At 37.3% G+C, this 21,408-nt stretch overlaps 1 protein-coding gene across 1 annotated transcript in view; it reads right to left on the minus strand.

Moving 5' to 3' along the window:
* LOC113060046 (glutamate receptor ionotropic, kainate 3-like) overlaps positions 1-21,408 on the minus strand; it is a 119,913-nt gene that overhangs the window by 38,075 nt on the left and 60,430 nt on the right. Inside the window, exons 4-9 of the mRNA XM_026228838.1 lie at positions 20,483-20,664; positions 17,513-17,566; positions 10,197-10,367; positions 6,561-6,704; positions 4,066-4,173; positions 1,329-1,442 (exon numbers count right to left, since the gene is read on the minus strand). Coding sequence (XP_026084623.1) covers positions 1,329-1,442; positions 4,066-4,173; positions 6,561-6,704; positions 10,197-10,367; positions 17,513-17,566; positions 20,483-20,664 — 773 coding nt within the window. The remainder of the gene's footprint in view (positions 1-1,328; positions 1,443-4,065; positions 4,174-6,560; positions 6,705-10,196; positions 10,368-17,512; positions 17,567-20,482; positions 20,665-21,408) is intronic.

Below are 21,408 nucleotides of genomic sequence, written 5' to 3' on the forward strand. Positions count from 1 at the left end.
AATAACATATGCAATTATGCAGACCAAATAAATAAATAAATAAAAATAAAAAAGTGATGTAGAAATTTTCACTAAATTTAAATTAATGGAAATGGAAATTTTAATTTGATGAATTAAACATGAAATTATGAAGTAGAAAACACAATTTTCTTTTAAAATAACTTCAATAATCTTCAATCATTCTATTGAATTATATATATATATATATATATATATATATATATATATATATATATATATATATATATATATATATTATGACAGTGCATGCATACTCAATTGTGTCACTGATACCTTTTATTTTTCTTCAGCGTTTTGCACCATAAGATTACATATTTTGACATATGTGTGCTCTGTTCCATTCTGCTGCATGAATGTATCCTGTGTGATCAGTTTTTACTATGTGGCCTGCTTTTATAAGAGTAGTTATGTCAGGTCCACTATCGTCAATGTAACTTACGATTAGCATACATTTTAGGTTGGGGAATGCTTCTATTCTGGGCAAACACTCGGTAGGACTCAACCTGTGAACAGCACATGCCCTTTTTTACTTTGCACTCCTAAGAGTCATTTAAAAAAAAAAATGTATTTGATTTATGATTGCTAATACACTTAATTTTATATATATATATAGGATTGTGAGGGAAGAGCTCTGGCACAATTCAAAAAATTTTAGGGAAAGGTTAGTTAATAAGAGGCTTCAAGAGACCCAAATCCTGGTCCTCCACAGTATCAAGTTTTATCAGGTATACAGATACATGTTGGATATGCTAATTTCTTATAATTCCTATTCTGACTGGAATTGTATTATGTAGTAGCAAGTCTTGATACTTGCTCTGCCGCAATAGCAGCAGTGTAGCAGATCTGTTCCTCAAAGACCAAACACATTAACATCACCATGTATCTTACAGTGATAAACTTGTCATGGCAGAATTCCTTTAACTCTAGTTTTATTTCCAAATTCAAATGGCCAAAATGTGTTGAGAGTCGGTACTATCTCCAAATCAAAATAGTTATTCTGCTTACTAAAGCAGTCAGAATAGATGGCTCAAACTATGTTTTTAAACAGGGGAAGACATCTTGTGTTGTTGATTCAGCCTGGGCAATTTATTTTAAAGACTGACACACTGAAAGGGACAAAGCTATTTGGCATTTCTGTGAGAGGAAATGAGAATACGGAGCATGTGAATTTTGTTACTTGAAAAGCAGCCCATAAGCTGTCCTGAAACCAGGTAAAGCACACTCAAAAAGAAAGTGAAATTTGAAAAAAAAAACATAGAATGATAAAGAGCACTCTCCTTCACACACACGCATCTCAATGACCTTACCAGGATGGTGGTGACGACTAGAGAGCGATTGGAAAGCGAGTCAGTGATGTTCATGCCGTTCTGCCTGGGGACCTCTGTGATGTTCAGCCCCCCAGATGCACTCCACTTCCCCACCTAAAAAAATATCAATTTTATGTAGTCAGTGCATGTTTCACTTAACTGTGTGACCCACCCACATCGCAATAGCCCATCTGACTGCATTAGCAGCCCTGTGCTGAGCTCATCCAGAAGCATTAGTTGATTGGCTCTTCTGTTTTCATGCCAATAGGTCTGTACTTGGGCTCATGAGTAGCTAGGCCCTTGCATACTCTCTGAATACATTAACATAGAGGAAGGGCAATTTCAATTCAATTTTGCAAACACAAAATATTGAACAAAGGAAAAGGCAGAACTTATGGTATGATTTAGAATCTGCTAACATTGTGAAGGTGTTATTTATTTATTTATTGTTTGTGATTAAAAATTCCTGTTCCAGCTTAATATGTAGCATCAACTATAAACAAGACATTTGTTAGTTCATTTCTATGTTGAAAAAAATAAATGAACAAATTATAAATTACAGGGCACGTACTTGTGTTCTGGTATGAATTGCATATGGACAACTTTTACAACTATGTGTTAATTTAGTTTTGCATGGCTAATAGCTAATAACTAAATGTTTGAGGCTATGTTAGATTGCATTCTTGCAAAGTGTTTTTGGCCTTTCAAATGAACCATCCTTCGACAAGAAAAAATAATAATTTTATATATTTATTGTAACAGAGTTGTGTCCTGATATGTCACAAAAACAGGAGCACACACACACACACACACACACACACACACACACACACACACACACACACTATATGTTGTACAAACACACAGCAAACATTTACACAGTAAAATGCAGACAGCAGTTGCAATAGCTGTACTGTGAATATTGCCTCTAATATCAGCAAATCTGGGGAAATTAAGCTAGTTTGCACAAACATTCTTCTGCAGCGAGAAAAAAAGGAATTCCTGCATATTGTTCAGTCACTCCTCAACAAATCTTTAATGCAAATGGCCTCATAGCTGTCTGTATCCATCTCTGTCTGAGGTCGTGTGCCACTGCCCCCTCCTGCAACACTACAACTGTACTCAAATGCATAAAGCAACAAGAGTGGCACATCTCCTCAATCACCCGATAACACCACTCACCTGATGCAGAGCCTAACAAATGCATATGGCTTGACACATGTATTAGTTACAGATTGGCTAAATTCTAGGTGATGCACATTTCAGATGATATGCTACGCCACTTAATAGGATGAGGTTCTATAATTGCAAATTGACTGCAACTAACTAAATTCATTAAAAGTCATTATCACGACATGGCACAATTATTTATTCACATTGCTGACAGTACACTTTCTTGGCCTTCTCAAAATGAACAGATCCATCATACTTATTCCAGTCTAAAATGCAGATTAATATCCTTTGTATTTATTTTATTATTATTATTTTTTGTAGCTACTTATAGAACCATTAAATATGTGGTCTACTAAGAGAAATATGTGAATGTTACTGCGAATTGCATTATAGTTCTCTACAGGAACTATGGGTTTTATCATTTTGTGTGTGTTTGTGCTACCGAATTCGAGCCTGTGATATTTTTAAGCTGTTTTTTAGTGAAACGATCATGGTTGGGGTTGCCAGATGTCATACACCTAAATCCCCTAATCAGAGTACTTTTTTGTTTCTCTCTTAAAAAAAAAAAAAAAGAAAAAAAAAGAAATAATAATAATTATATATATATATATATATGGCATTCGCTCTCTCTACATTATGGAAAAATACGCCGATGAGCTGAAAATACAGGCAAACGTGTAAGCTGAAGTTTAGCTATATTTACTGAGATATTCTGCTCAATTAAAAATGTAATACAGAAAGTCTGTTTGCTTTCACACATTTATCCTGAATGTTTCATTGTAATTTATTAATTAAATATTAATTTGGTAATTACATTTGTCACAAACCTTTGCATGCTTTCATGGTTGCAGTTGCTAGATGTGTTTAAACCTCTCTCTCTCTCTCTCTCTCTATCTCGCTCTCTCTCTCTCTCTGGCAGATATACTAACAACATTTTATTATAATAAAATTACAGAAATCATCTTCAAATATTGTCTACATTATGACATTCAAACTTCAAAAAAAGAAAAATAATTTAGTGCATATTTACATACCTCATGACTGCACAAAAGCATGCTATGTGTAACTTCAGCCAGTCATTAATGAAGGTTTGTAATTAACAGTACTTTGTACACTAATCCAATTTGCTTTATGATCCACTAACTTATGCTTATGTTTAAACACCTCATTTGCTTCCTTGTTAGGAGGTAAATTAAACGTAAGACACAGATTGCTCTTCATTTTCACAGCAATGGGGACCAAACGAGACGACGTACAAGAGGTTTCAGAATGCTACACTGTGAAATCAGAAGGTTATTTGAGGGGAGAAACAATCCTTTGCAATGACTCATATTTGTTCTTTTGCAGCATGAATGTTTCTGCCATAATCGACTATGCAAAACAACAGTGAGTTGTTTAACATGCAAGCATTAGCGGAAGAAAACAGCTTTTGATCATTTTATCCCTCCTCCTGTGCAAAAAAGCACGGAGACATAGCAAAAGCATTATTAGCCTATATGTGTTTTGTTTGGGAGTTGTTATGTCTGATTTGAGACAGTTGTTTTGTATTTGTGTGGTGGTTTACCTTTTGGAGGCCATCTTCCTTAAGACTCACAATGTCAAGATCAAAGTCGGTGCGCAGACCTGTGGTTTTGTTGAAGCACAGCCGTCCTGTCAGGCCATCCCAGTGAGACTTGAAAGAGCAGAGAGAGATGTTCAACAATTTAAACACACCAGGGTTGTGCAATATTCAGAATTTAACTTAGAATGCTATTTCAGTCCAAATTAAATCCCAATTTAAATTTAATTTCAAACAACAAAGAAGACAGAACTGGAGTATTATATATATATATATATATATATATATATATATATATATATATATATATATATATATATATATATATATATAGATAGATAGATAGATAGATAGATAGATAGAACCATTTGTTGTGTGACTGTTGAATTTTAGTTCAGTACAGTGTTATATTATTATCACTGATACACAATTAAAATTTCAAAAATATTTGATATTTGCTCATTTTTATATATTTTCCATTTTCAAGGAAATGTTGCAATGACAACCAGTGAAAATAAGATTCTCTTTAATTCAAAATCCAATTCAACATACTGCATACTACTGTAGTATTCAACATACTACTGTTCCAATCCATTCAAATTCACATTCATGAATTGAAATGGAGTCAGTTCTTCAATTCTCGTCCATGACGGGCAAACATACTTGTGCTTACATACCTTACCCCCTAATACACTTCCTCATAAGCGCACACACACAGCTTCTATTTCCTTTTTAATTACATTTTATGTCCCAGCGCCTCAAATACATCTTCCCCCAAGACCTCTGTCCTAATTAACGACCATCTCACTTGCAACAATCTCTAGAGACACAGAAAAAATTACATTGCAACTCCTCCTCTCCATTCCTCTCTCGGCCTCTAAGCAAAAAGCTCCTCCCCTGAAAAACACACACTGATCTCAAGCTCTCTCCATAACCTCTTCCAAATGAAACACCTCCGTTCTTGTTCAGGAGACATTTCACAAAAACGTGTGTTCTCTGCTATGCCAAAGAGAGACAATGCTCTCCACGCCAACTCCACGGCCCTCATTTTGCTCTTCTCTCATACACGCCGCTCCACAGAGCTGTGTTCAACAACTCTAATCTGCCTATTATGAGTCCCAATCAAAGTCTCTCTTGTGAGCTGAAATAAGAGCTGATTATGATGAGCACATTTGCGTGCGAAGCACACGGTGATGAGAAAGTGGGACACTGTGAGTTTAGTAGTGCAGGGCCAGATGAGAACGAATGCAAACTTTCTGCAATCAGCTTATCTACTGCACTTAAATGAGGCAATTAAAATGGATGGTGAATGGTAATAGTTTATCAGGTAAGATTCACCATTAAAACCAAAGATAGCCTCTGAATAATGATGTGGAATGTATCAGTTGTAAAGGTATTTACTAATGTATAATTGGTAAAGGTATTTGGACATTTAGGTCACGATTAGAAGTATAGGCATGTCACTGATAACAAAACTATCAGAGTGAGTGTTATTTATTTCACAGAAAGATACCAAAGGTACCTCACATATATAGTGTACTATTTATCATTATTATTATTATTTTATTAAATTTATTTTAAAGAAATTTAGACAGCATGTTGAACTTTTATTTTGACATTGAAGAGAACTGAGCACACAATGCTACGTTCTCATCTGCTTTCTGCATTCGCCAATCGCCAATAATGTATTTCATTTAAACAAGTCTTATATTATATAATAAACATTTAACCTTAAAAACTGCAATTATGATATCCTCTGAAATGTGCATTTGTAGGCTGCATAAACATGAGTGTACTCGTTGTGTAATATTCGGACCATTCAAATTGACAGGAGAGTTGTGCTTTATATATATATATATATATATATATATATATATATATATATATATATATATACATATATATATATATATATATATATATATATATATATATATATATATATATATATATATATATATATATATATATATATATAAATTATTGAAAACCTTTCAACACTAATTTCAAACTATACTGGGCTATATGCAGTTTGCTTCTATGTTGCATTCATATCAAAACAAAAGCTTGATATTCTCTGTATAACTTAAGAATATAACCCTAACAAACTTAATTACATTATAAAGGGCTTACCAGTCAATTACAAACAATAGAAATGTCATGTTTTTTTTGTGTGCTTGTGCTATCTTTCTTTAAAATGGAAATTAAAATATTGAAAAGTATTGAAAATACTTAGATATTGGTACAAAATATTCACTAAAAAAATTTTGCAACCATCGCTAAAGTGTGCAGATATTTTTTGAGGGTCAACGTATACAACAATGCAGTTTAAATCACAAATAAAAAGAAAACCACTTAAAATGAGCTTCAACAGGCATCAATGACAAGTGTTCAGCAGAGAAGCTGATACTCTGTTATTTAAACAATATCTTATATATCTTATCTTTTCTCTGGAGAGCAGAAGTGTTTGTGACAGCAGTGCCACGAGCGATTGTCATTACCTCTTTAATGAAACTCATGAAGCGTCCTCCGAACCTCCAGGGTTTGTGGCGATGACACTGCAATGAGTTGACAGTCATCTGCGGCGCATGCTGGTAAGAAACCGACACAATGTGGACTGCGTCGTACGTCAGAGCAGCATCTGTCTGAAATAAATACGGGGGGCGATATGTTAGCTGAAAGGATCCGACAAGCGGGAGGAGTGTTAGAGCTGACCAGTTGACAACCTTGTCAAACAGCAAACTAGGCCACTGCTCAGCACCATTAGCACAGCTGAATCAAAATGTTAAAAGAAGAGAAGTCTTCACCATTTGATTCAAGTCTTATGCTAGGAGACAGTGTGTATGAATAAATGGTTTGTTGTTCTTCAAGGAGGAGGAGGGATGGGTTCAAGGAATTAGGAAAAGTTTTCATGTTTCATGGCAAAATTGTCATGTCATTGTTGTGTGGCAAAACTTCCATGGTTCATACTTATTGTTTTAATAAGTTGCTAACAATCAAGTGCCTCATTTAGATGTATTGCTCTTTTTTTTTTACTACTATTTTTAGTGATGCATCGTTGTTCTTTAACTGAACAATGCTACAAATATAAATGTCTAATAATAAAAAAAGAATAACTGTAGAAGAATAATTGTTTGACAACTAATTGTTTCTATCTTTGTACAGTAAATCATACAAAATTCAGTGCATTGCTTGCTTACACATGGGTTTGACATTGCATTGCTTCAAACTGTGACCATATGGTAATGCCTGTCTTTGTGCTGTTTTGATGACATTTCATTAGCTCAAAAGTTGACCCTACTCTCTTTGATTTTGCACTGCTATTTTGACGAGAAACATCAAATGACAAATGCTCCAAAAGTGGAACGAAACCGCGGTATGTTTGCAGACTGATCTCGATCACGCAATCCAGTGAGGAGCATTTGAATACAGCACAGGATTCTCTGTTACAAAACCCAGATGTCTTGGTGATTTTAAGCTAGATGAAACAGTACTGATGTTGAAAACACCAAATTCTTCAAAATGGTAGCACCAAACCCTGATTAGATTATTTGTCCTTTATTATTAATTTATGTTCCCTCCACCAGTTCTATCTAATCAGGTGTTGGTGCTACCATTTTGAAGAATTTGGCGGCAACTTTACCTCTCATATGTTTCTTTGGAGTCCTAAATTTGATGGACAAAGATAAGGGAATCTATCTGCATGGTCCATCAAGCAAGTACAGCACAAGAGAAAGAGATTTTAGTCTTCCAACCATTTCAGCATCTGTAAACACTGTGACTGGAGTTAATCTCTTTCCATAATCTTTGCATGACCAAGTCATACTTCTGTGCCAAATCCAAGCACAAGTTCCCATTGAGACACACTCAGTCTACAGCGAACAGGCTACAGCTAAACATGAGGATTGTCAGACACTGCATCCTTAAGTCTGTTCTCTCTCCATTTTCATAACACTGTTTTCCAGTCTGCTGTAAAGTCAAATACTGCCAAACATTTCTCAAAACTGAACGAAAATGCTGAACACCTTAACATGGAAGATTCAGAAAAAAAATAAAAAAGGCATAAGGATGCCCTAAATCAGAATATATTTCAAGAAGAACTATGAAAATGTACCTTCGATGCCTTAAACACACCTCCACAGTAAGAAAATAAACTCCGTTCTTAAATAAATGAATTACTCCAATTAAGATACTAAATGAGCCACTGACTATTTAATCCCTAATCAAAATTAGTTTGTAATATTTAAGTAATCCCCCCCAAAAATAGGTTTGATATATAAAGGTGTGTTTGATTGGGTATGAAGCTAAACTCGGCAGGACAGCACCCCTTTAAGACTTTTATGAACTGCACATGTTTTTATTATAGAGTTTAAACTAAATTCTGCAGGATTAGGTGATCCTCCGAGACTGGATTTATCCATCCCTGTTTCCAAGTGTCTGCAAACTAGCTGCAAAGAATATTTTAAAAAGAGTGGGCAATGTATTCCCCTACATGACAGGCTAAAAAGTTTTATTTTACAGATTGAAATATGGGCATGATATAGCTTCACGAACTCCAGGAGAAATGCTCGGAGCAGCATAAAACCCTGTACCTCACAAATCTGACCAAGGTTTTTGATCCCCCCAAGCTCAGCTCATCAAAGAACTTGAACATCTACTGTGGCTTTCAGCAAGGATGTATCTGGTCCCTCTTCAGTCAGTTTCTTTCTCAGCTCCTAAAACATTCCCTCTAACATATACCAGGGTTGTCCAATCTTTCTCTTGGAAGGTCACTGTCCTGCAGAGTTTAGCTCATACTGCAATTAAAAACACACAAGATCCAGGTAATGAAGTCCTTCAGAATTACTAAATAAAAAAATAAAAAAATAAAATAAAAATAAAAATATATAATAAAATGTACTCGTGTGGCCAACCAGGAGATGGATTGTTCACCCGAGCAAGAACCAAAGTATTCAATATAGACAAAAACATGTAATTTTCCAGCTCTGCTATTGTCACCAGCCATAGAGCAACTGGATTGATTTTGTCTGCAACGACTTCAGACAATAATTATTTCAATTAATAAAAAGTAAGAAAAAAAAAACTGGTATACAATCCACTTGCCCAAACTGTAACACATCCTACTGTAACAATCTTCTGGAGAGATGAGGGCTTGTTCAGGCAATGTGAGCTACTCTAGATCAAGCATGTCCGCAGGAAGATGTGTTCACTGAGATGTCCTTTATATCGACCTTGCCATAGGCTTCTTGTAACCAGGCAAAATGTTGTTGTGATTTGAGAGCTGTGGGTAAAAAGAGTGTTGCGAACACTAGACCAGATGGAAAAGTACATTTATTCAATAGCTGAGCTGACTAAACTGAGTGATTGAAATGAACTGTATTCAAACATTCAACACAGAGATGGATGTGGTAGAAACTATATGCCTCACATCAGTCTTGTTAGCTGTTCCAAATACAATAATGCCATCTAAGATGCATATGCTAGGGTTTTCAACGTTACACAAAAGACAAAGTACACCTTGATATTTATGAAACAAAAAGTCAATTTAAAGGAAATGGTAGCACTGAAAGCATGTGTGTGTGTGTGTGTGTGTGTGTGTGTGTGTGTGTGTGTGTGTGTGTGGTTGTATGATAACAGTACTCCTCTAAATTAAAATAATCAGAAATTCTACAGAATGGCGTAAGAGTATTTGAACTACTGGGAAACTGATTAATAGATAATCAGAAGCCATGCAGTCGAAACCAGTCTTTACATCATGGTATTCAATAAAGGCAGCGTATAAGGCATACCATTTGGAATTATTAAATCTGACCTGCTGCAGTCTAAAGGAATCTATTACCTAGCAAAAAAGTATTTGATACTGTATTTGAGTACCACCATTATTCTCTCGACTATGGTAATTATAATTATTAGAGACACCAAATCCATCTGAAACATTTCACAGTCTTGGAATATATTAAGAAATAAATAGCTCCTTTAGAGTTTATTTTTTTAAGAGTAGAGATTAACTGAATATGTATGGCTATGGTTGGGATTGGATACAAGTGGAACCTATTCAAAGCTTATGTGCCTTTGTTTAATGTGCCATTTCTTTTTTTGATTAGCTGGTGACATTCAGAGAGAAAATGGAAGCATACCGTCATGATCCCTTCCAGGAGACCGGAGTCCGGTTTTGGGGGAATCTGCCTCTCAAGGGACCACTTTTCCACAATGGAGACAACCTGAGGATTGTCCACGTTTAGGATGCGGAAGCCAGTCATATTGACACCACAAAAGCGGTACGGCTCCAGGTTTATGGCCATGAGATCCTAAAGGAAAGAGAGAGAAAAGGATCTCATTTAACCAGCCTGAATTGAGCTTCATTGTTGCTGGGTGAGAGGCTTCTTGTTTCTTTGTCCCTGATAAAAGCAGGAGAAAAAAGAAGATAGACAGAGCAAAAATAAAAGAGATAAAAGGATAATACTGTGCTTTCCAGGCCGCCTGGGTACAGCCAGATGAAGCATAGTGGGACGTACACCTCTGTGCCAGCATGTATGATATCATAGACAGTGAGCCAGGAGTCATTCGCACAATAGCTGATTGAAACAGTTATTTCCTCTGTAATCCGGTCTCCATTACTTCCATCCAGCCAATTGAACCGTAAACACTTCACACCGCTCTGAATGCCGACCTGACACTAAAAATGTATCACTATTCTTGGCATTCAATGATTTTAACAGTGTGGATTCTTCAAAAAAAAGGATTTCACACATTTCATATTCTCAATGCAGTGTTGTGGAACGAAGAATACTCTGAAAATGAAATTGCTTGGGTGGAAAATAGCATTAAGATTAAGTGTAAATTAATCAAGATCTTTTTGTCTTACGAGGTCAAAGCAAAAGGCACAGACACCTAACAAGGGGTTCTGTAAATCTGAAAATGAATGGCAAAATGAGCAAGACAGTGTTCATTGAAAGAGCTTCCTATAATGTGCTGAGGCTAATTAACACTCTAGAACAATACCAACACACTCCCACACTACGCATGCTATTGTCTGGAGTGTTATTCTGAGAACAGTCGGACGGTTTCTTGTACCATCCTACATATTGCCAAACATGTTGGGAAGGTGGGGGCGGTGAAGAAATGTGGTAGAACTTAATGGACTATTTCATTAACACCCTGTGGGGTTAGAAATGTTCAGAGAGAAACATGAAAAACACATGCACAAATGGCTGGCCCCAAGAAACAGCTCTTTTTGAACGATGGCATAAATGATTTCTTGTTAAATGTAGACGCTATGATGGAAGTCTGTTTTATGGCTTCTTTCCATTTTAATGTTTTACTGTATCAATGTGGCATAAGCGTATACATGTTGATTGATGCTCAAATGCTTAGAATGCAGTGGATTCCTAGTTGGATTATTGTAAATGCATACTAGGGGTGTAATGGTACACGTATTTGTAGCGAAAATGTTCTTTCGGTTCAGTACGCATGCGTACCAAACAAATACAGCATTGTTTTAATCACTGCATGAAATAAACTTCATTGGAAACTTCAAGTTTTATATATTGTTACTTTTGATAGGAAAAAAAGTCTCATCTTTCAAATTAGTTCCTTTTTTTCTTGGAAATTCAAACAATAAATGCTGTTTTGATGCCCTTTTATGTGGCACGACAGATCACTGTATAAATGCCACAGTTCAAACAGCAGCACGATCGCCTCTTCCTCTCGCCTTATTCCGAGAAATATACATGTATGAACATTTCATGCATCAAGTAATCAATCGCTCATTCATTGTTTCAAGCACAGAAAGATGACAATAAAACAGCTTGTAAACAAAATGCCACATTCATTTAGCTCAGTCAGGTCATTATCAGTGTCCACAGCTCATTAGTTCTCTATAAATAAAGTCTAGAGAAGCACATTTTGTAAAATATTAGACTATATACTCATTATATTTTACTTTACCTGTTAGTGATGTCTTAATCATTTAATGTTTAAATAAATCTGTTATGAAATGAATTATGAGAGGCACTGTGTAAATGAATATGTTTCAACAACAAATGTATTTTTTTTTATATATATAATTTAGAAGAAAAAGGAAAATTGAAAAAAGAAGAGCTCGCAGAGCAGAAAAAAAAAAAAAAAAACCGGTGTCATCGTCCACACAGATTTTAGGTTAGTTTGATTATTAACCGGATATACAGTATATTGTTTTTGTGTTTAAATAAACTATATTAATTCAAGGGTTGGGAGATAATCCTGTAGAAATACATAAATCATTGACTGAAGCGAGTCTTGATTTATAGGCTAAGCTTATAATGTAAACACGTTTTGTGTTCAACAGAATTAGGAATCTCATACAGGTTTTTTACTGAATCACTTGTACACTTGTATACAGTGCAGACTATTCAGGATATTTGTACATTTTATTTATACAGTATAATATTTATTATAAGTGTTTTAAGTTTTAAAAGTAGGCCAATTTTGTATGATCTTAGTTCTGTTTTAGCCTAATTTGTGACTGTTGACTTCAGTAAGTTTATTTTTACTTTGGCTAGTATTATTATTATTATTATTAAATTATGTATATCTTATTATGTGAGATTGAAATTGGGAACAAAATTAAGAAATTTAGAATCTTGATATGGGATAAAGTTCCTAATTAAAGCTCTATATATAAATCATTATTGTGGTGGGGGCCCTGTAGTCACAGCCCCAGTGCCCAGTGCGGTCTTAATGTAAAAGGGTTTATATTTTAGAGCATAAGCTCAGGGAAGTTTTTATGACCATTGTTTTTTTTTTTTTTTTCGTTATAAATGAGTTCATTTAAAGAAAGAGCAATTTGTTTAGTAAACCACTTCAATAAATAAATAAATAAATAAAATCTCCCGCTGTACCAAAACTGTACTGGCATTAAAACTGTCATTTTTGTGTACCTAATATATATATATATATATATATATATATATATATATATATATATATATATATATATATATATATACTGTCACACACCTGGACTCATTTAGTGTGTTTTTGCCCGTGACCCAGTTTCTGTCTTTCCGTGTTTGATTAGTTCCCAGGTGTGTCCATTATCTTCCTCATGTGTTCCATGTCCCTGTTAATTTAATGATTCCATCCACCTGTGTTTCCCCAATTCTCTGTTGTACTTAAGCCTTGTCCTTTCAGTTCTGTGTTGTCGGGTCTTCATTACCATTTGCTACTTACGTGTGTCTACCTCTGTGCTCCATGTTGGATATCCCCTGTGTTGGATATATTAAAAACCTTATTCCGTTTATCCTCTACTCCGTATTCCTTCAGGCAGCGTAAAACCGTGACAGAAGACCCGACCTCAAAAGAGAAAATAGAAAACTGCGTGTTTTTTCCCTCCGTTTTGTTTTTGTGTTTTCAAAGTCTTTTTGTTTCTTAGTGTCTATGGATCCCCTCTATCGTCCCGAATTCCTCATCCTCCTGCTGAAGCAGGAAGGACGTTCTCTCGAGGACCATACCAAACAGTTTTTCCTATTAGCTAATGCCACCAGCTACCCGGACGGCGCGCTCTGCACCTTCTACAACACCAGCCTGAACTCCAAATGCAGAGCGTTGTCGTCCGAAGATGGTCCTCGAGAGGATTTCGCCGCATACGTGGAGTGGACTCTGGCGAGAAATGGGTCGCCTCTCACCGTCTGCCCCATAGAGGACCTCGCCAGCCCCACTCCCGACCCAGAGACCAGCCAGCCACCATCACGCCGCACGGAGCCAGAGCCCACCGCAGCCGCAGAGCCCGAGCCATCCACTGACAGGGAGCCGGAACTCGAGAGCGCGACTGACCAGGTGTGTGAGCCGGCAACACCGTGCATCGTGGGAGTCCTCGTGGAGATCGAGGGCGTGGAGGAAAGCCCTGCCCACACTCCTGCGACTGAGGGTGAGCTGTATACAGTCTCTGAAGGTCATAAGGAGCAAGCTCTGGATCTGATGGACTGGTCTATGGAGGTAATCCCTAATTTTCCTGTTTCCCCGCTGGTTCCGTCCAGCCCTGATTCCCCTGTATACCCTCTCAGTCTCCCACTCCTACCTCCTCCAGTCATTTCCTCTGCTCCATTTCCGCTGGTTCCGCCCAGCCCTGAGTTTTGTTTCTCCGCTGGTTACGCCCAGCCCTGAGTTTTCTGTTTCTCCGCTGGTTACGCCCAGCCCTGAGTTTTCTGTTTCTCCGCTGGTTCCGCCCAGCCCTGAATTTCCTGTATCTCCGCTGGCTCCGCCCAGCTCAGAATCTTCTGTTTCTCCGCTGGCTCCGCCCAGCTCTGAATCTTCTGTGTCTCCGCTGGTTCCGCCCAGCCCTGAATCTTCTGTTTCTCCGCTGGTTCCGCCCAGCCCTGAATCTTCTGTGTCTCCGCTGGTTCCGCCCAGCTCTGAATCTTCTGTGTCTCCGCTGGTTCCGCCCAGCCCTGAATCTTCTGTGTCTCCTGTATTCCCTCCCAGCCTCCCTCTCCCGCCTCCTCCCAAACCTGCTGGTCCCTCTACTCCTCTTTCGCTGGTTCCGTCCAGTCCTGATCCTCCTGTCCTTCCTCCCATCCTTCTCCTCTCTCCTCCTCCTAGACCAGCCAGTTCCTCGTCATCCCTGCTGGTGCCAGCCAGTCCCGCAGCTCACCCTCAGTCCGCGCCATCGGGGCGCGGTGGTTCGCCGCTGGACTGCCAGTCTCCATCTCCGCCTTGGCGTGTTAAGGCCCTGTCTCCGCCTCCAGCCTCCGAGCCCTGGACTCCTCCTCGGTCCTTCGACCCAGCGGCTCCGCCTTGGCTCTTAGCTCCCTCGTCTCCACCGTGGCCTGTCATCCCACCTGCTCCACCGGGCTCCCTCGTCCCTCCGGCTCCACCTTGGTCAGTCGTCGACCATCCGCCGCCTCGGGACTTCACTCCTCTGGTTCCACCTCATCACTCCATCCCTCCGGCTCTGTCAGGCTCCTCCTTCCCTCCGGTTCCACCTCCATCCTCGGTCACTCCGGCTCCACAGCGGTCTGCCGAGACCCCGCCTCCACCTTGGTCGCCTGAGCCTTCAGCTCCACCTAGGCCCTCCGGATCCTCGTCGTCACCCTGGCTCTGCGGCTGTGCTGCTCCATCTTGGGCTCCTCACCCACCGGTGCAGTCTCCGCCTGTCGGCCCCCTGGTGTTGTCGACCCTTCCTTCACCATGGCTCCTCCCGCCGTCGACTCCACCTTGGATCTCAGTCCTGGCTGGTCTCTGGTGGACCATCTGGCTCCTCCTGCTCCTGTCTCCTCCCTGGCTCCTTCCTCCGTCTCCTCCCTGGCTCCTCCTTCTGTGGTCCCTGTCTGCTGGCCCCCTCCTGGGAGTCCGTCCTCCACCGGAACCTCCTCCCAAGTTCCCACCCACGCCTCCCCCTGTTGTTTCTACGGTGCGAGGACGCACCTACCGGGAGGGGGGAGTACTGTCACACACCTGGACTCATTTAGTGTGTTTTTGCCCGTGACCCAGTTTCTGTCTTTCCGTGTTTGATTAGTTCCCAGGTGTGTCCATTATCTTCCTCATGTGTTCCATGTCCCTGTTAATTTAATGATTCCATCCACCTGTGTTTCCCCAATTCTCTGTTGTACTTAAGCCTTGTCCTTTCAGTTCTGTGTTGTCGGGTCTTCATTACCATTTGCTACTTACGTGTGTCTACCTCTGTGCTCCATGTTGGATATCCCCTGTGTTGGATACATTAAAAACCTTATTCCGTTTATCCTCTACTCCGTATTCCTTCAGGCAGCGTAAAACCGTGACACATACATAATCATAACAGAAATAGCTACATTGCTTATTTTATTGTCTTACATGTCTGAGCATGTAAATCTGATATCAGTCACTCACACCAAAAATTACGCTTGGTTGCTTTAATTTAATTTAATTTAATTTAATTATTCGTTTATTAATAATAATAATATTTATTTTCTCTTTTTTTGCAGCTATTTACGCTAAGTATAAATAAGCAACCTGGTTGCCAAAAAGCCAGTTTCACTAACTTTGCCTACTATTGCTTAGATATTTTGCCTTCAGTAAACAGTATATTACTTATATTTACACTTTGAATGACATCTGTGACCATTTGCATTTTGTGTGAACAACATGTAATTGTTACACTTTAGTTTTGGGGCCAATTCTCACTATTAATTAATTATTAACTATGACTTTTGCCTCAATGAACTCCTTACTTTCTGGTTCTTTCTAATTAGTAAGGTAGTTGTTAATTTTAGGTATGGGGCAGGAATAAGGGATCTAAAATATGGTCATGCAGAATAAGGCATTAATATGTGCTTTATAAGTACTAATAAACAGCCAACATGCTAGTAATATGCATTCAAATAAGCATTAGTGCAAATTGGTCAATAATCTTAAGTGTTACCAATGTTATTCATACTTAATGCAAACACTCATCTGCTACTATTTTTATACTTAGTATTAATACCTAAGCTTCCTTCTTTTTTGACAAATCTACAGCTTAAAAAAAAAGAAAAAAAGAAATCCACACATAAACGTTTGCTGTTCAGTTTCTGTGCAATCGTATATACATGCACATTCTAGAACCAGATTTTATGCACAAATACCTATGTTGACAGACAATATCACATAGTGCACTCAGACAATGCGGCTCAGCAGTATGGAGTACATTAATTTACACTGTCTTCCAGTGAAATACAAGAGTTTGTCCTCGGGGTGACTGCTATGGTCGATTTATCATAATGAACAATAAATGTGTGAAAACATCATAGATCAATTTACATGGGCTAAAAAATTTAATAGTCTAATGAAAAACACACAGCTGATTAGTTTTCAGTGTGTTGGGTAGTAATCAAGCCTTTAGCAAGGATCAGTAAACCTCTCTCATAACTCAGATGCTTGACACATAAGGTGCATTTTAAAGCCACTTGAACCAAAAACCATGTAATTAAAATTGAAGCTATATACAAAACGACAACAATATTTTAATTGAAATTGAAAATTCAAAAATGAAAGCTTACTCAAAATATGAAAACTATAAATAATCCTAGAATAACCATTCTGAATACGTCTTATATGAGGCCTTCATAGTGGACAGTGAAGCAGCTCACTTGATTTAGAAACAACACCAAAATGTGTTCAAGAGAAAAAGTGTTTGCAACAGGGAGGAAATCTCCAAAAACAGTGATTTGCAATTTATACTTCTGAGCTTCAAAATCCAGAGGTAGAACACAAGTCAATCACGTTGTTGCCTTTGAAAAGGCTTTTCAAAGACGTTTTGTTGATTTGAGCTTGAGGGAAGGGCTAATGTTTTACACTGGGGTGGCGGAAACTCCATTAAGGCTGTTTTGTCAAGTGAAATTGATATTGCAGACTGGATCCAAAGCTCATCTGCAATTAAAAGCCATTCATCAAAAAATAAAGTGGGAGTAGCACAAGAACAAATGACATTCAATTTGCTGTTAGTACTGCGGTACATTACCAGAGTGGTGAAGATGTAGTGATAGTACTCTGTCATCATCCCCATCATCTGGGCCTGGAGGAAGAGGAAGGGGAGGGAGGTAGAACAAAATAATGAAAAAGGTCACTATGCCATGTCAGAGTAATTTGCAATCATTGTGGCATCCAACACAAACAATGAACAACAAATGAGATTGAATAAAATAGCGGATCTATGAAGAATTATTAAACTCTGTTGATTGATCAGTGTCTCTCTCTGATTTGCCAGTACCATACAGCAGAACAGCAAATGCAGCTAGCTTCTAATCATGATAAGGGCCCTGAATGGGATAGATGACCCAAAGAAATGAACATCCTGTCACCCTCATGCTGCTCCAAATATAACTTGTGTTCTTCTGCTGAACGCAAAAGATATCAATGTCTTTTGCAAACAATAAAAGAGAAAGGGGACGTTCAACAAAACGGTTTGTAACAACAGGAGGATGAGAATTAATTAACTATTACTGTAGGGCCCTATTTATATATTAATTGTATTTATTTATTTGTTTGTTGGATTGCATTATAATGGTTTATTTACAAACTTTTATTTTGGATGCAATTAGTTATAATTTATTTATTTTTATTGTTTATTTATTTATTTATTTATTTATGTATTTTGCCAAATTTGGCCAAATTCCATGGTATTCAGTGTTATTTGGTTCCAATTTTATGTCTGGATTACATTATTCTGTTAATATTTTCTGCACTGTGGAAATCATAAGGCCCCCTTTTCCTGAACTAAAACATAATAATTGCTTTATAAATTGGTCATGGCTACTCCCAATACATTTCCTTCAAATGTTCATACAAATGGTTACTTTTCCCTTGGTGCTCATACAGTATGTCTGCTTTAATTATGCCATCTGCCGTGAGGAAAACTCAAGGTTATGCTGAGGTCTTTCCCTCCTCTAGACCGTAATCACTCAAGTTTGTGGAAAAGTCAGAAACTGTTTCATTTCTAACAATGGGTTGCAGAAATAACCCCTTCTATGTCTGTGCCTGTACTTTCTATATCTCCCAGTCCCTCACACACACACACACACACACACACACACCCACAAGCGCAGACTGCCTTTTAAAGACTTCTGGGATTTAGTCCACAGACGCTCAGACAGACTCTGTGTCCGACTGCATTTCCTATTTCTTTTTGGCCTGAGGGGGAGTACATGCACCGACAGAAGTTCAGGAGAGGCTGACAGAGAAAAACGAGCCGCAGACAGGTTGTAGACAGGTGACCGCAGGACTAAGCTTATTAAGAGGACTCGGGCCACAGAGAATGACACAACTTTTCATAAGTTCTAATGTAAAATGAAACAGCCTACAGTTAAACCTGGGAGATACATGCAGCAGCGTCAACGCTGAATGAAATGAAGAGCAAATACTGTCTGGAGATCCTTTGAAAAACCTACAAGGTTTAAAGCAGTAGCTGCTTGGACAGTGTTTTTTGTCTTCAATATAAATAGAAAAGTATATTCAGTCTCAATTTGACCCAAGGTAGACATCCTCCATAGCAGTTGCGATGATGTCAGATGAGCTTTTGTTTTGTTGCAAGGACAAGTTTGTGAACGCATCACTTAAATCATCACTTCACATCTCTCTCTCTCTCTCTCTCTCTCTCTCTCTCTCTCTCTATATATATATATATATATATATATACATACATACATACATACATACATACATACATACATATATATATATATATATATATATATATATATATATATATATATATATATAAAGAGCGAATTCAACATTATTACGTATTTTAAATGACATAATACACTATAGGCAACATCAATGATCCTAGCTAAATATTTAATGACCTGCAAGTGGCACAGTTAGAGGCAAAGCCTTTAAATTTGTCACAGTTTAGTTTAAAGGCAGTCCTCTAAAGGCTAAAATATATATTTTGGTTTTACACACTCTAGGGTATGCATACAGTGCATCAATTTCATAATCAGTATAGTGTTTGCAGCCCGATTTTTGTAAGTACATTTGCACAACATGATAAAATACTTTGATATATCATAATTGTGACAAACTAAATAATTCTAAGATAAAGAAGCTGAAATTATGACATAAAAGTTAAAATTATGATATAAAGTCATTGTGCTAATTTATGACAAAAAATAACTGCATGTCTTAATTATGTTCACTTAATTTTCACGTCTTATTTCAAAATTATTCCTTTTTTATCTCATAATGATGACTTGAATATTCCATACTTTTAACTTATGATTTAATATTTTTAACTTTCCATAATTTCACATTTTTGCCATAATTATGACCTACTATCTCATAGTTTCAACTTTTTTTTTTTTATCTCATCATGATATAGTATCTCCCACAACTATAACTTTATAATATAAATTATACTTATAATCATACACTTAATACACTATGAAAGATCATTCTTGCGGCTGCGTACCCATGAAGTCTCCTCAAACAAATGATGCTAGAGCTACAGCAGTACAAACAACCACAAAGTGAATACATACTTTTACTGTAGTTTTCATTTTGAGCAGCTTTTTTGTCACAAAAATCAGCAACCAATCTCAAATGTTTTTTTTAACATTATGAAGCCTTTATTAGAGTGCTACATGTTTTAAACCCAATGCATATCAGCCCACACAGCCCTTCATCAGGGTGCAATTGGAAAAATTACTTAATGGATTTTTAATTTTTTATTATATTGACATATTTAAAGAAATGAAAGGAATAGTTCATCCAGATCCACACTTTTGGAGGCCACTATACATGTTCACATGTATGTGTAGCTTCATCTCCATTCTGCCTCCAGCAAAATATACAGCACATTTCATTTAAAAAGTCAGATCCAAATCTAATACAGTTTCTCTAGACCCCAACTCAAACTTCAAACAGGCTTGAATTCTGAGAGAGTGGATTGTATGATATGAGTGTGCATCACTTTCACAATGTGTGAACTCACTTGTTTGAGGATCTGGGCAGCCATTATGTGGCTGCAGTCGAAGATAATGCGAAACTCTCTGCTCCTTTTCATCTCTTTGAGCAGAGGTCTGGTGTCCGCGCTGTCCAGAGGGAGCTGTCGGATCTTCAGCCTGATGTTATACCTGGATGGAGCCATAATTAACTCCTGGAGTCTGATTAAACCTGCACAAGAAGAGTTGAGGGCCAGAGTCAATTACTTAGTATATCAGTACCAGCTCAAACCAGCCTGGGGAGATCAAACTGGTTTTTGAACATGATAGCTGATACTGATATCACTAGACACCTATATTTATATATATATATATATAATTTTTATTTTTTTTTTCTAGGAAAAGGTGCTAGTAGGTTTCTGCCAGGACATTTTATGTTAAATTCACAGATTAATTTTATATGTTTTTTTATTATAAAAAATAAATAAATAAATAATAATAATATCACAATTCTGATTTTTTTTCTTCTCATAATTGCCTGATACAAACTCGCCATTCTGAGAAATAAAGTCAGAATTGCGTGATATAAACTCGCAATTGCAAGACATAAAGTTGCAATTCTGAGATATAAAGTCAGAACTTTTTTTTCTCTTTTTTGCAATTGTGACTTTATATCTCGCAATTATGACTTTATAGCTCACAATCGTGAGTTTATATCTTGCAATTCTGTGGAAAAAAAAAAATCGCAATAACCTTTCTTTTTCTTTTTTTTCAGTGGCGAAACAGGTTTCCATACATATCAACAATATATATATATATATATATATATATATATATATATATATATGTTGGACAAAGGAGACCCCTGGAAATAAAAAAAAAGTTTGAGATCCACATCTCTAGACATTTGTACTTGCCATTGAGTTGACCAACTGATCCAGGCCAAGTTAGATCAGTCAATGACCAGAAATAACAG

Source organism: Carassius auratus, chromosome 41, assembly GCF_003368295.1.
Source record: "Carassius auratus strain Wakin chromosome 41, ASM336829v1, whole genome shotgun sequence".
In the NCBI taxonomy this organism is placed as follows: Eukaryota; Metazoa; Chordata; class Actinopteri; order Cypriniformes; family Cyprinidae; genus Carassius; species Carassius auratus.